Raw genomic sequence first — 15,396 nt, forward strand, 5'->3', positions numbered from 1 at the left:
TTAATTTATAAGGACATACACACGCCATTGTTTGCGAGATTTCAAAACCGGTGAATCTGAAAGACCTCTTATATCGTTGACCCTCTTATTTTGCAAGCTACTTTATTTTCTGGCCATCTATAGGCCTAAGTACACATGATGTAATGTCATAATGAACTTTGCTTATACGTTTATGGGAGATCCTAAACACTTTTGCACTTGTGCTGCCGCCTGAAATGCTTCATTGGAACTAATTTCACACACTACGAAAATTTTTCACTATTTGGGGAACTTCCGAAAGTTCTCCGAAACGACCAATCTGTCAACGTCCACACACATCACAAACTTACATATAAATATGGAGGCACATAGTGGTTCGGATACCACTTTAATATGCAGTTCCAGTTCCGATTAGCCTTAGTGTGTATAAAGTGGATTTATAAGAAACACAAACTCATATACATATATACATGTGTGTGTGTGTGTGTGTTTGCGTGCGTGTTTGTGTCAGTAATGTGTCATCGCACAAACTTTCACGGGGGAAAGGGGTAATTAAGGCCAACAACTTTTCTTAACAATACTTTGCGTTGTACGTCTCCTTCCAACTCTGCGAACCCTCGAAAACAGTATTCCTGTCCTCAATCTATGCAAGTAGATTCACAATGAATCAAGTTTGTGAAATTAACTTATTATCCGAAATATATATGACTTCCTATAAACAACAACAAGATATAGCCGTCATGGTATATCTGGATGTCTCAAAAGTTCGACTTAGGTAAATCTTTAAACTAGCGTAGTGTGTTACAGAAAAATTTAACATGTAACATGTACGCGCTTTCTTTCTTTCCTTTCCATTTCGTTACCTTCCATCCCTTTTCTACCTCTTGATGATATGGTAAAACTGATGATGGTACACTCACAAAGAATACCCTTATCGTCGTAACGCGCTGTGCTAACCACTCCGCCACGAAGCCTGTCTACATGCCTCATTATTGGTAGGTTCTATGTGCAGGGAAAGGTGTGTGTATTTGAATTTTTGTTATTTTGCGTCGCTTTTCTGCTACTTTTAACCAATCACGACGTTGAGGATGAGTGATTATTAGATAAAATGATGAAGTGACCGTCACATAGAACACTCATCCCCAGGCCTGGATTCGAACACGGGAACTTCGGTGGAAAGGCTTCATGTTGAATTGTTGTTTTAAGTCCACTTTATGCGCAGATAGGCTAATCGGGACTGGACCTATAATTTAAAGTGGAATTTGAACCACCGTGTAATGTGCCTCCACCTAGTATAGAACCTGGGAACACTTGATTACAAGGAGAGAACGTTACCATTACGCCACGGGGAGGCTCCGGCTTCATGTGTGTGCATTTGTGCGTGCGTGTGTGTAGATATAGGTATAAATACAAGTATATTCATTTTTTTAAATTTCAGGTTTAGACCCAGCTGGTCTGTTCTTCGAGGGAGAGAGCGTTCCCGGCGGAGTTGGCCTCGACAGATCGGACGCCGATTTCGTCGAAGTCATCCACACTGACGGTGGACCAATCACCACCGGCGGAGTCAGCATCAACCAGGCCATTGGACACGTCGACTATTACCCGAACGGAGGTCTCGGCCAGAAGAACTGCCTCAATATAAATCTCCCTGACGTCCTTGAAGGATCACTCACACTGAGTAAGTAACGTCGCTGATTAAAGAAATGCACCAAGGTACTTTCTTAACTTTTCTCTCGCTCTGCAAGATTTCTTACTTAAATTGCTACTGTTGTTATTTTTCATCGCTTCTATTCCTCTCCAGGCTAATCGCGACAACAATGAATGGGCGCCCCCATTGAAGCTCAACTTTAGAGCAAAGCGAGGTAGGAGGCACTTTCAACCTGGTAACAATGGGGACGAACGGCAAGCGACAGCCATAGCAACGTGGAGATATATGCTAACAACAGCTTGCCTAACCTACTCACGTACGCATCTAAAGCAGATATAAGCATGTAGGTAGGTTAGGTAGGTAAGGTTTAGTGCTCTTGGTGTATTTTGCGCAGCAGACAATAAACACATGACGTCATAACATCACTCCTGACAGTATATTTACCAAGGTGCTAAAGCTGTCGCTAACCGCTCGTGCAATGGGGCTGGTCAGGCAAAGCTAATTGTAGGTGGCAGCACGGTAGTTGTGTCCTTGCGCTTCAGACATGCAACTGTCCTTCTATCTTGGACGTGTTGTTATTAGTATATTACATTGCTAGTTTAATATGATTGGAACCTGATAAATTATCTCGGAACACAATACATGAATAATCAGTGCTGCAAAACCAGGATTTCTAAACAGATGATCCTCGACAACAGAAATGGACTCGAACTGAAAAATAAAAACATTAAAATTTGCATAGTACATACTTTGTACATCACTTGCTATTTTCACAATTTAAGTGCTGAATTCTGTCATTATAGGTCCGTTAAAGGAAAGTATGCTCGTACATAGCTATTCCGTACGATTGTAGATTGTACCTTTATTTTCATAGTTGTTGTTAAGTGATTTTTTTAACATGATATTACACTTTTCGACACGGTTGGTCTGTTTTGGTCGCCACGGACTTATTCTTCTTATTTACAATAATTATAATTTTGAGAGTTATAACAAAAAGAATTAGAGGACGAAACTAGAAGGGGAAAATTCCTGCTTAATACAAAGAAAACATATACGTTATCATTAAATTATTGCACAGGGCATAGTGTATAATTATAAATATCATCCGTACACGTATATTTTTCTGAATTATTTTACGGTACGGTTTTGTAATAGCGTAAATGCTTCCTGCAAGGACGAAGCATGTGGAAACAAGGTATTTTAAGTTCTCATCCAGGCTTGAGGCTGTAACGTTGAAAATTGAAGCACATTAGATTGAAAACCGCATATTTCGCCTCTTTTCATTTGTCAATCTCTGCACAAATAACCATGTTGTCCTCTGATGGCGGACTTTGAATCATCCTCTGTCTAAACCTGTAAGTATCCATTCAGAACACTATTTCTTTTTTATCTTTCTTAAAATTGTTCTGCGGGCACCAATGGGTGTACCCGAAGATAGCGACCAAAGTGAAATTTTCTGCTCATGTTACAATTGTTTTTTTAAGTATTTCTTTTGCTTGCATGGCATACTATAACGATAAAATCTTGCTAATTATCAGGTAAATCAATTAATCGCCGTAATAAGCAATAATATGCATTGGATTGTGGCTGTTCACCGGGAGTTGGACGGCGGAGTGCGGAGGACTAGCCTGTTTCCCGAGAGAAGAGGCCGATCCTCGGGTTAAAAAACATAAAATACAACTTTACTACCAATGATCAGATTCAACTGAAATTAAAGACAGCCCAGCAGCAGATTGTAATCGACGAAATCCCAAAAGCAGAATTTGATAGGAGATGAATTAAGCCAGATATTAAAGATTAAACAACGAGACTGGACAACAATAACTACAGACTCCCAGGCACTCTCTTCGGAACGAACGTGCAGGTGACAATGGGCCCGGTCTTTGGGTAACCTCTCTTCGAGGTGCTTTTGGAGAAGGGTCAAAGAACTCCAAATACACGGGCGAAGATAGCAGGACAAGAGGCTACGACTTGAGGACGATTTACCAACGCTTGGCAAGAGAGGGTACCGTAACGAACCTTATGAATCGCAAATAAATAGACGAGCGGAGAAGCGGAAGACACAGTTTTACTCAGATTTTCTTCGACGTGTTATCGTGGACAATCTCTCGCGAACCACCCGCGTAAAGATCCGCTTTGTGTGTCGCACCGTTCCGTGTTGTGTTTATTTCGCACGTGGTTGTTTACTATCAAGATGGAGTAGAGACAGCGAAAGGCCCCGCTAAGGGGGGCGTCCGACCTAGTTGCCACCCTTGAAGATGCGGAAATCCAATCTTATCGCCCGGAAGCCAGCTATTGACCACGCCGCCAAGCATCCATATCTCGACCACGAGGACTTCAGTCAGAGCCGACAAAGGTAAGCCGGAATGGACGTGAAAATGGATAAGCTTCGTTCGCCCCGTCGTGACATCCAATGAACTCGCTAATTACGTAAAAAATCATCTCGAAGAGACATTGCTTATTACGGTGATTAAATTGTATCAACTATAATTTTAACATGTAAAACCGTACAGCTTCCAAGTATTCATTTATCCAAAGTAATTAACATTCAGATTGTACGACGCTATAAATTGTCAATATAATTATATAACAGTGATCCTAGTTAACCTCAAACGTAACAATATAAAGATTAACATTCAATTACAACAACATAAAAGGAGTAGTGTTTTGTCGTACAGGTTAAGCTCCTACCGGAACATGGGTTTTTCCTGGAAATGCAAAAGTAAATGTCAAATTAAGAACAGTTTAAATCAATGTAGCTAACTTTAAACATGCCGCCGAACTATTTTTGTACTAATTACTCATGTCTATTAGATTGCCGAGATATGAATGCGTGAGTGAATGTATGAATGAAAGGGACAATGATGTAATGTTTATGCATGTGCTCTTTTATAGAAATTACATTATATATAGAACTAACCCTGTGGTGTGATTTGTTCTACCCTATGTAATCTCTTGGGCTCCAACTGATGGCACTTACGCTGGACAAAAGGTAAATAGGTTATTAATGATTGCCTTTTGTTTATTTGTTTAATTGTTTTTGTGGGTTTGACATTACCATTGTAATGTAGAACCAGAACGACGTCAGGCACGTTAAATAAGTAGACGTCGTCACAATACCGTACCTCTTTCCACTGCATAGTGCACTGCATTTTGGAGAAGCAATGCACGACTTTAAAAACTATTTTCTTGCAGGTCGTGTGATCAATTCTCACTGCAGCCACGCTCGCTCGTGGCAGATGTACCTGGAGGCTTTGACCGGAAAGTGTCGCTTCGTTGGATTCCCCTGCCCCGGTCTTCAGAACTTCGAAAGGGACTTTGTCCACGGCGAATGTTTCTCCTGCGAGAACAACACTTGCGGGGCCATCGCGCAGGACAACCCAGGACAGGGATCCTTGTATTTGGTCACCAGGAGTGGCAAGACGCTGTGCGGTAAGTAAATCAGCGAACGCGACTGCTAATAAGCCTTATACGACATCCAGCATTCAACCGGAAGCTTACTAATATTCGGCTCCTTAATGCAGAATCTATTCTGAGAAATTATATAAACGTGTATGTGACTGTGGAAGCGTAAGCATCCGGTATTTAAAACTATTAGAAATGTACAGGGACATACTTTTATTTTTTATTGTAAATAATTCACTGTCTAAATATCAAGCAGGCAAACATAGGCAAATTTTATATATATATATATAGTCATTTTCCTGCCACTTTTGGCTAATCGTGACGATATGAATGAGCGATGATATTATGAAATTGAAGGACATTCACAAGTAACCCCCATGCCTACACCTTGATTTGAACCCGGGAACTTCGGTGACGAGAACAAATATACATCGTCTATGTGAAAAAATATATTCATAGCGTATATATACAGGGTGTTTCTAAAGGTCGTTTACAACGCTTGGGAGGTGATTCCTCACACGAAAACAAGCAAAAAGTCTAAGTTCCATTTTTACGACTGAGGCTTCGTTTCCGAGATAGGAGCCTCGCAAAAGGTGACAAAGTGAACGTCACACCTAACTGGGACGAATACTATCACAGATAGAGAGGCGGTTCCAAGGGAATCATAAAGGAATCGTATGTGCTCAGTCCGGAAGTCACTATGAAAAGTTCACTGCACGCATGCGCAATGGAGTCCTCAAAGGAATTGGGGATTTCCAGCAACAACAATGCATGGAAAAGGTATGTAACGCAGCAAGAAGGACCGTGACAATGAGAAATGCGTTCAAGACAACACATCCCGACCTCAAACATCAAAACATGACCACCGAACACAAAATCCGAAAAGTTGAGCACGGTTGCATACCCCAGTTACACGCGAGGAATGAACGAATCATGTCATGTGGCATACGAGAGACAGGAGGAGGGAAAGAAAAACACAATATCAGATGATTGCGACAACGTGTATTTTTACACGCGACAACTACGTAATATCCCCCCCCCCCACACACACACACAACAAACAACAAATGCTACAATATCTTACGCACAGACAGTCCGTGTCACTGTACACCAACTGAAGATGTCACTTTCACCACACAAAGGGGGTGGGGAGCAATACCAAAAGTGTTCATTGTGACGTAAAAGATACCAGTTTTGGAAGCGCTGCACAGGCAAGTCTGGCTCTCGTAGTCTACGTTTGACCTTCATGACTGCTGTTCCCGCGAGATGAGCTCGAAGGGTTGGTTCTCTCCGGCAGTCGTCCCAATCGTGTTGCAGGTGCTGGGATATGATCAGCAGTTCGCTCTAGGTTGTCATACGCATTGAAGAGTACTAGTATGTTGCATTGAAAGAAGTTGACGTGGTGGAGTGGGCAAGTCAAGTATCGCAACAATTGGTCTGTGGTGTTCGTACGGTGATACGGCCGATTTGTGCAGTGTGCCAGTGTTAAACAAAAACAATACTTTGCAGTTCCAGCTCCCTATTACACAGATGGCTGCGTATACGACCCAGCAGCTAGCAGACATGCATCTCATGTATGGGGAGGCACGTGGTAATAGCCGTGAGGCAAGGCGTCTTTATGGAGAACGCTTTCCACATAGACGTTTACCGTCGCACACCTTCTTTCAGGTAGTGGACAGTCGACTGCGTGAAACAGGGTCAGTGTTACCACCGCGACAAGAAGTTGGAAGACCCCGAAGTGTACGCACACATCAGTTTGCAGAAGATGTGTTAACAGCGGTCGCAGAACATCCTGGCACCAGTACGCGAGTGCTCGCTCGGGCACGAAACACGTCTCATGTGAATGTTTGGCGAGTGTTGTCAGATGAAGGAATGCACCCTTCTAAACTGCAGAAAGTACAAGAACTGTTACCTCGTGACTTTCGCCCTCGTATGGAGTTTTGCCAATGGTTGTTGCATCAGCTGGACACAAACCCTCACTTCGGGGCAAACGTATTGTGGACAGATGAAGCCATTTTCACCAGGATGGATGTCTTCAATAGTAGAAACAGTCATGTATGGGACTTTGACAACCCACATGCACTTTTTGTGGCCCATCACCAGCACAGGTTTTCAGTGAATGTGTGGTGCGGGATAGTACATGATCATTTAATTGGACCATACATTCTCCCTGTTCGCCTGAATGGTCGCACGTATCATGCATTTCTTAGTGAGGTTCTGCCTGAACTGTTGGAGACCGTACCTTTGGCACTGCGGCAAGAAATGTGGTACCAACACGATGGTGCACCAGCTCATTTCGATCGTAATGTACGACATTTCCTGCATGACGTGTTTCGCAATAGGTTCATTGGTAGGGATGAGCCTGTGCCTTGGCCACCGAGGTCGCCAGATCTCAACCCTCTCGATTTTTTCTTCTGTGGAGAAATGAAAACCCTCGTATACGACACACCTGTCACATCAGCTGAGGACCTCGTTGCTCGCATCAACGTCGCCGCCGCGACGGTAGCAGATACACCTGGCTTGTTTGCTCGTACTCGACAATCCTTGATTCGTCGCTGTCATCTCTGCGTAGAAGTAAACGGCAGACATTTTGAAAACCGTCTGTGATTATTGCCCTCGGCAAATACCAGTGAGAACACTTTTGGTATTGCTCCCCACCCCCTTTGTGTGGTGAAAGTGACATCTTCAGTTGGTGTACAGTGACACGGACTGTCTGTGCGTAAGATATTGTAGCATTTGTTGTTTGTTGTGTGTGTGTGTGGGGGGGGGATATTACGCAGTTGTCGCGTGTAAAAATACACGTTGTCGCAATCATCTGATATTGTGTTTTTCTTTCCCTCCTCCTGTCTCTCGTATGCCACATGACATGATTCGTTCATTCCTCGCGTGTAACTGGGGTATGCAACCGTGCTCAACTTTTCGGATTTTGTGTTCGGTGGTCATGTTTTGATGTTTGAGGTCGGGATGTGTTGTCTTGAACGCATTTCTCATTGTCACGGTCCTTCTTGCTGCGTTACATACCTTTTCCATGCATTGTTGTTGCTGGAAATCCCCAATTCCTTTGAGGACTCCATTGCGCATGCGTGCAGTGAACTTTTCATAGTGACTTCCGGACTGAGCACATACGATTCCTTTATGATTCCCTTGGAACCGCCTCTCTATCTGTGATAGTATTCGTCCCAGTTAAGTGTGACGTTCACTTTGTCACCTTTTGCGAGGCTCCTATCTCGGAAACGAAGCCTCAGTCGTAAAAATGGAACTTAGACTTTTTGCTTGTTTTCGTGTGAGGAATCACCTCCCAAGCGTTGTAAACGACCTTTAGAAACACCCTGTATATACGGGGATTGGCCCTACTCTACCGATCAAACTCCTTGGAAAAGTTGCGTCCCGACACTGCCGTACGGTGACTCGATAGTGCGCTGGACTGGACAGCCGTAGTTCTGGAATATCATTTGTCGTCTTGTTGCGAGAGGGATGTCATCAGCTCATTTCTTTAAAATTCTTCGTAATTCTCCCCGTTTAAAGTTCGAGGCAGAAAGTAGAGCTCAATCAAATAGTTGTCAATTACTCCCATCTATAAATTCATAGAAAAACGTCTATCTGAACCTGATGGCTTCACTTTGTGCTTTTGGTGCACAAACATGGAGATTGTGGTAGTTGGTAATACTATGAAGTCACCGTACGGCAGTGTCTGGACGCAACTTTTCCAAGGAGTTGGATCGGTAGAGTAGACCGAATCCCGTGGCCTGCAAGGTGTCCCGACTTTTTTGCTCTCGATTTTGATGTGTGGGGGCACATGAAGGCTTTAGTTTATGCAACACCAGTGCTTTCCGTGGAAAATCTCAAACAAAGAAACGATCTTTCACTTCAAGAGTAACTAAAACAGAAGTAAGGAATCGGGTTCGGGCGTGAATTCGACATAGAGGAGAATATTTTGAGATAGACTTGTGAACTATATCCATTCTTACATACAAACTTTCTTTTATTTAATTGTTCTTTCAATTTCCAATTCATAGTCGCGCTCTACCTGTCCCGTTGTTATTGAACTTTTTTTCAGATTTTTTAATTTTTTGTGAACATTATAATACTTTGTCGGACAGCTGATAAAACAAGGAAGTTTTTCTAGTAGTTTGTACGCTTAGTGTCTTATTGATATTTTGAGATATTTGCTGCTTTTTGGTAAGCAACTTCATTGAAAATTTAAACATCGAGCAAGTATTGACCTGCTCTTTGAATATGTTTACTGTTCATAAAACTTTGTCAACGTGTTGGCATGACATACAGATTAAAAGAAGTTGAATTCCATCACCACTTTTTTCTTATTTTAATTTTGAACCTGGAAATCGGGAGTTTTTCAACAAAATCAATAAATGTGGAATATCTCGAAAATGGACCCCCTTGGTATAAGGCATTTTAGGATTAAATTTGTTGCATTCGCTGTACTATCATGCCTTCAAAGGAATACGTCGAGTTTGAAGTAACCCTGTATATATATATTCTGTTTTTCAGAAAATAAATATCCGGCCGAATACACACATACATATGTACAGATATACGATACGCGTACATTCATATGCGTAAAGATTGTGATTTATAATGGAAATAGTTCACATCTTAATTATTATGAGGATAAAATACGTCATTACTATTTTAAAACTTTTAAATGTAAATATTCATAGTGTAAATAATCCGGATTAAGTATCAATCAACTTATGCGAAGAGATGCGATGTAATTTGAAATAATAAACATGACTGCTTAAATGTAAATATTCGGCAGATAAAAGATACCTACATATACATATATATGTAATCACACGTATTCATCGGATTCAATCATAAATACAGGACGGCGTAAATTTTAGGGTGCAGAACCTAATAATTCCGTTCAATCAACATTGCTCGTTTAAGAGGTGTCCTTAGGACAATAAACTGCTAGTTCAGAAACGTAAAGAAATATAAATTATTTAATATTGTTTCTTAGAGGTAAAATGAAATTTGAGTAAATATTGTGCAAGAAAACAAGTATATATATATATATATACTTGCATTCATCACATAACTTCATGGAAATAAGCAAAGACAGTGTTTTACACTGATACAGTACACGCGAAAGCCTCGTGTGACAATGTACTGAAAAACATTTCTTTCAACTCTTTCCAGGTGAACAGCTAAGGGCGGCCATAGAGATTTCAGACAAGACCATAATCACCAGAGGTGAACTCAGATTGCAACTGGACGTCAACGGGAGATTCGCAAAGTTCGACATGAATTCCGAGTAAGTATACTGTTTGAGTTCCACATCATTCCCATTTATGTTTTGGACCCATACTTGATGAGGGTCCACTAATTGGCTCAAAAGTTTCGACGTCTGCAATCAATCTGCGCATGTGCAGAAGTTTATTGCGCTTCTCTACTGCGCATCATTACGGCAGCAAGCATAATACTTTAACATCACAATCAAAACGGATTTGTGAGAATTTAAACAGCTTGAGAATGTTATTGCTTAACTTGACTTGAGTTGAGGTTTTAAGTCCACTTTATGCACAGTAAGGCTAATCGGGACTGGACCTACAGTTTAAAGTGGGATCCGAACCACTTGTGCCTCCACCGGGTATCGAACCCGGGACCCCTTGATTACAAGGCGGCGCCGCTACCACTGCGCCATCGGGGAGGCCTGTTATTGCTTAAGTACTCGTGTATAAATAATAGAATGTATGAAGCAGCGGTGGCTCTGAATTAGGTAATGGGATAGTAGAAAGGAAATGGGGTATACGTAAAATGGATTTTCTGACCAGAATTTTGTGTGTCTTTTTACAATAAGTAACTAATAAGTATGTGAAATTATTGATATAATTTTTTCTATTACCCCATTTTCGTTCTATTAGCCCTTCACCTAATTCAGAGTCACTATTCGCCGGTAGTATGAAGCCATTTGTTGGCCTCGTAAGACTAATCGCGGTGATGACCATGGAAGATGATGAGATGAAATTGGCTAAAGGGCATACACAAAGCAACTGCAATTCCACGGGTCAATTAGTAAATTTCATTGCAGAACAATGTACACACGTTCGTTTCTTTCAGCTCGACTGACGTCATCAAAGGAGGCGAAACCCTGTCCACCGTGATAGCAACGGAGCCAGGTCTTCTGACGCCGACCGAAAACCAAAGCAAGATCATGGCCAGACTCTCGTACAAGCCCTACTTCACGATGAAGTTGTTGGGCCCCAATAACATCTACTTCAACAAGATCACCATCACAGATGAAACTGGAGATAGGTAGGTATTATTGGGAATTTACTGACATGGTTGGCTTTCATGGTGAAATAGTAATGAAATAATTTTGCAGTATTTGAAATATTTAATTTAATTTCAGCAGTCTTTGTTCTTCTGCAAGGTTCAGCAAATGCTCATCTATCACCTAACTGCACAGAATATAGAAAAAATGTAACAAGAGTACATGATTATAATGGAAAATTAAGACACTACATGAAGGAATAACAAAAAAGAAGCATACACAAAACTACTACTACTACGAATGGCGGACGCAGATAGGGGGCTGATGGGACTACAGTCCCCTCCAAAATTTTGAAAAAAAATCAACATTTTGAAACAAAAGCAGTGCAGAATTCAGGGAAAAGCGAAAGTGGTAAATGCAAACATCCCTTAAAATTCCCTGATTGCCATTTTTTAGACTCGAAAGTTCTAAAAATACGAAATATCTTGTCGTGTATTCCGCCTCCCTAGAAAGCAAGTATGTACTATACACCCTTACAATTCCAGTCCCTCACGAAAAGATAATTCTGTGTACACCAATGACTACTACAACACAAATAGTGTAATAATATTACTACAACATATCTGCAACATCTACAATACATTTTTATGTTCTGCAGTTAAAGAATAAAGAGCCACTACTCACATCTAAATAATATTTTGAATAATACAGGACATCGGTGACTTCGGCTTAGGTGACAAAGTTGTGCAACCACAACCTACAGATATTTTGAACTTAAAGCTCGGTTGGACCTTCGACCCACGCCAGCGAAGCTGTTTTCGATATGTACTTTCCTTTCGATAAACTGCTATAATATTAAAAATATCTGAAAAATTACATTTGCTTAGAATTTCTTGTAGAGCAGCGGTTCTCAAACTCTTTTCTCATTGTACCCTTGAGTCGAAACTAAAGTGTAATATACCCCCACCATAGGTTTTCTCCAAAGAGTGAGTTTTGAGGAATTTTTTGGCTGCCTGGTTGGTGGGGCGTTTTTGGTATGTTCGAGGCGTGTACCTGCAATAGAGCAAAATGGCATTCGGGCTGTTTGTGGAAGGATGGTAAACATGTAAACATTAGAATCCTACATTTATTATTTTATTGGGTGTTCTTACGTTTACAATCTTTATGATTAGTTACAAAAAAAAATGTGAAGTACATGTATCCTAAGAAATAAAAAACAAAGAATTGTCATATGTTATCCCGGAGTTCTTGAAAGAATGCAAAGAACAAAAATAAGTTTCTAAACAAACTGTGAAGCTCACTTTTGGAGTTCTTATTGTAAATCCTCAGAGTTTCTAATGAGAAGGATGTGTCTGCATAGCCTGACACAGTTTCTTGATGTCTGGCTGTGCACTTGAAACTCTCGAGCGGAGTTTCGGCTCCGAGTTTAGTCTATTGTAGATTTTTGAACGAATATGTTATTTCAAAACATTTTAAACAAAGATAAAAGTGTCAGTGACAAAATCAGCCTTATTTTCTTGTTGAGTGTTAAACCTATGAAGGCTGAAACAATGACGTCCGCTCTACACACCTGCAGCAAAAGTGATAAATGTTGCCGTGTGAGTATTCTCGACATTTCTCTTCCGAGCTGATCGCGTATCCCCTTCAAGTCGTTCATGTACCCCTGGCGGTACGCGTACCACAGTTTGAGAACCACTGTTCTAGGGCATTCACGTGAATCTTCGTGTGGTTTGTTTTCGCTCTTGTCTAGATGTTCGCAGTAGCTATGTGGGCATATTTTGCATCACAGATATCTACAAAATATATGTATACGGTACCTTGCTGATTACCCGGCGTTGTCCGGGTATTTATTTATCCTAATCTTATATTAGACAGGAAAATGTAAAAGAATAAACCTATTTGAGATTAATTGTCATCGTGAATGTCACCAATTAGCTTAGCGATCCCGAAAATTATGGATTCGACAATAATGTAGGTATTTTTTGACATTTTATTTTTCACCTCCTCTCACCCCCATGCCGATAGGTGATGAACTTGGAGATGAACGGCATTGAGAGTGTCACTATTCATCTTATCGACCCCGAAAACTATGGATTGCACACTAATATCGGTCGTTTCGATTATTTTTACATGTCACCCCCTTCCCACCTCTATCCCTAGGAGTGCCATGGGTGTCTTACCCCCACAGTATTTCTTTCCAGATTGTAAGTCATATGTGTACCAAATTTGGTTGAAAATGCTCCAGACGTTCGAGAGTTATGCCGGAACAAACATACATATATGCACACATACATCCATTTTTATATATATATATATATATATATATATACTAGCTGATTACCCGACGTTACGTGGGGGAATTTATTTATCCCAATGTTCTATTATACAGGAAAATAATGAATTCTAACTATAGTGTAAAATGTAAGTAATTTTATTTCATCCTGAATGTCACCAATTAGCTTAGAGACTCCAAAAACTATGGATTCGACACTAATGTTGGTCATTTTTCACCCCCTCTCACCCCCATGCCAATAGATGATGAACTTAGAGTTGAACAGCATTGGGGGTGTCACTATTCATTTTAGCGACCCCGAAAACTATGGATTCCACACTAATATGGTCGTTTTCGCAACACAAACTCATATCAGCCTGAATGTAAGACAATCCGAGAAACACTATCGTTGTGCGGGATGCATAGAGTGCGGAATTTAATATCGGTCGATTTCGATTATTTTTACATGTCACCCCTTCCCACCCCCACAGTATTAGTTTCCAGATTACAAGTGATGCGTGTACCAAGTTTGGTTGAAATTCCTCCAGGCGTTCGAGAGTTATGCCGGAACAAATATATATACACACATAGACACATACATCCATTTTTATATATATAGATAAATATATATAGAAAAAGATATTAGACAGAAAGCAACCACCCACGGTCCAACTTTGAACTGGGTCGAATCTTGGCCCTGATAGGGTTAGGCTAAGGTTAATGCTAGCAAATTGTATTTTCCACATTAACAGTACTGGATAGAACATGGAATTTTGACATTTGTTACAATTTTACATTTCAGTTGGTACTACTGCGGTAACAATACACTTTTGGAAGACAAGATAGGAACGAGTACGGACCATTTGACATTGGAGCTTGAACCAACGCCATGTTCAACCTCACCGTACATCCCAGACGAACCAACAGGTACGTTGGAAGCAGCCACTGAAGAGGCAATGGCCACGACAGAAACGACGGAAGTAGAAGAGGAAGTGGAAACTACAACAATTGAAGAACAGGAAACCACAACAAGTGCTGTACAATAATCAAACATAACCACTGGCGCCCGCAGGGGGGAGGTGATGGGGTACAGCCCCCCCCCCCAAAATTGAGAAAATCAAAAGCTGCAAATGAAAGTGCTAAAGAACTCGGCAAAAAAGAAATCTGCAAATAATGGCCTCCGATTACCATTCTTGTCTTTGAACAACTTTTGAAACGAAGGTTGAAAACGGCAATTGAAAAATATTTTGTAGTTTTAACTGTCCATACCTAGAAAGTAGCTATATATCCAGTTCTACAATTCCAACCCCTCCAAAAAACGAAAACCTTCCTACGCTAGTGAACATAACCAAACAATAAGCCATTGTCAGGAGAATTAAGTTAAGGACAATTAATTCACAATATACTTGTATGTATTAAGATAGAGAGAGAGAGAGAGAAAACGGTAAGAGTTAACTTCATGTAAAAATAAAATATTCATACTTTGGAGTTCGTAGTGATTTCTCTTCACGTGTTATATATTTATAATTCGCATGTGCGTACTCGTTAGAAGCCATTATGTAAGAAAAGTGGTAGCGTGAATAAATATTTTGTTTATTTAATTAACGCTTGTTTCTATTTTATTTATTATAAGATCTTCAGCAGAAAAAAATACCATGTTCATATTCATGCATTCATATTCATGTATTTCTTCTCTTATACAATTTGTTACAAACTTTGTTACATATTTTCATGGCAACTTCACCATTTTCTTTTTATCAGCATTCATCCTCATCTTCGCGATTACCAAAGCTGCAATGAAGTAAAGTAAAATAAAACAAATCAATCGATCAAATATCAACCATAACATTGAATGAC

At 40.5% G+C, this 15,396-nt stretch overlaps 1 protein-coding gene across 1 annotated transcript in view; it reads left to right on the forward strand.

Annotated features, from left to right (window-relative positions):
• Positions 1 to 15,140, forward strand: part of LOC145978802 (pancreatic triacylglycerol lipase-like) — a 39,401-nt gene extending 24,261 nt beyond the window's left edge. The window contains exons 5-9 of the mRNA XM_083111648.1: positions 1,418 to 1,657; positions 4,823 to 5,059; positions 10,193 to 10,307; positions 11,114 to 11,308; positions 14,342 to 15,140. Of these exons, the coding sequence (XP_082967774.1) occupies positions 1,418 to 1,657; positions 4,823 to 5,059; positions 10,193 to 10,307; positions 11,114 to 11,308; positions 14,342 to 14,585 (1,031 nt within the window). The 3' untranslated portion in view covers positions 14,586 to 15,140. The remainder of the gene's footprint in view (positions 1 to 1,417; positions 1,658 to 4,822; positions 5,060 to 10,192; positions 10,308 to 11,113; positions 11,309 to 14,341) is intronic.
• Positions 15,141 to 15,396: the final 256 nt, after the last annotated feature.

This window comes from Lepisma saccharinum, chromosome 1, assembly GCF_977018435.1.
Source record: "Lepisma saccharinum chromosome 1, izLepSacc3.1, whole genome shotgun sequence".
Classification (NCBI taxonomy): domain Eukaryota; kingdom Metazoa; phylum Arthropoda; class Insecta; order Zygentoma; family Lepismatidae; genus Lepisma; species Lepisma saccharinum.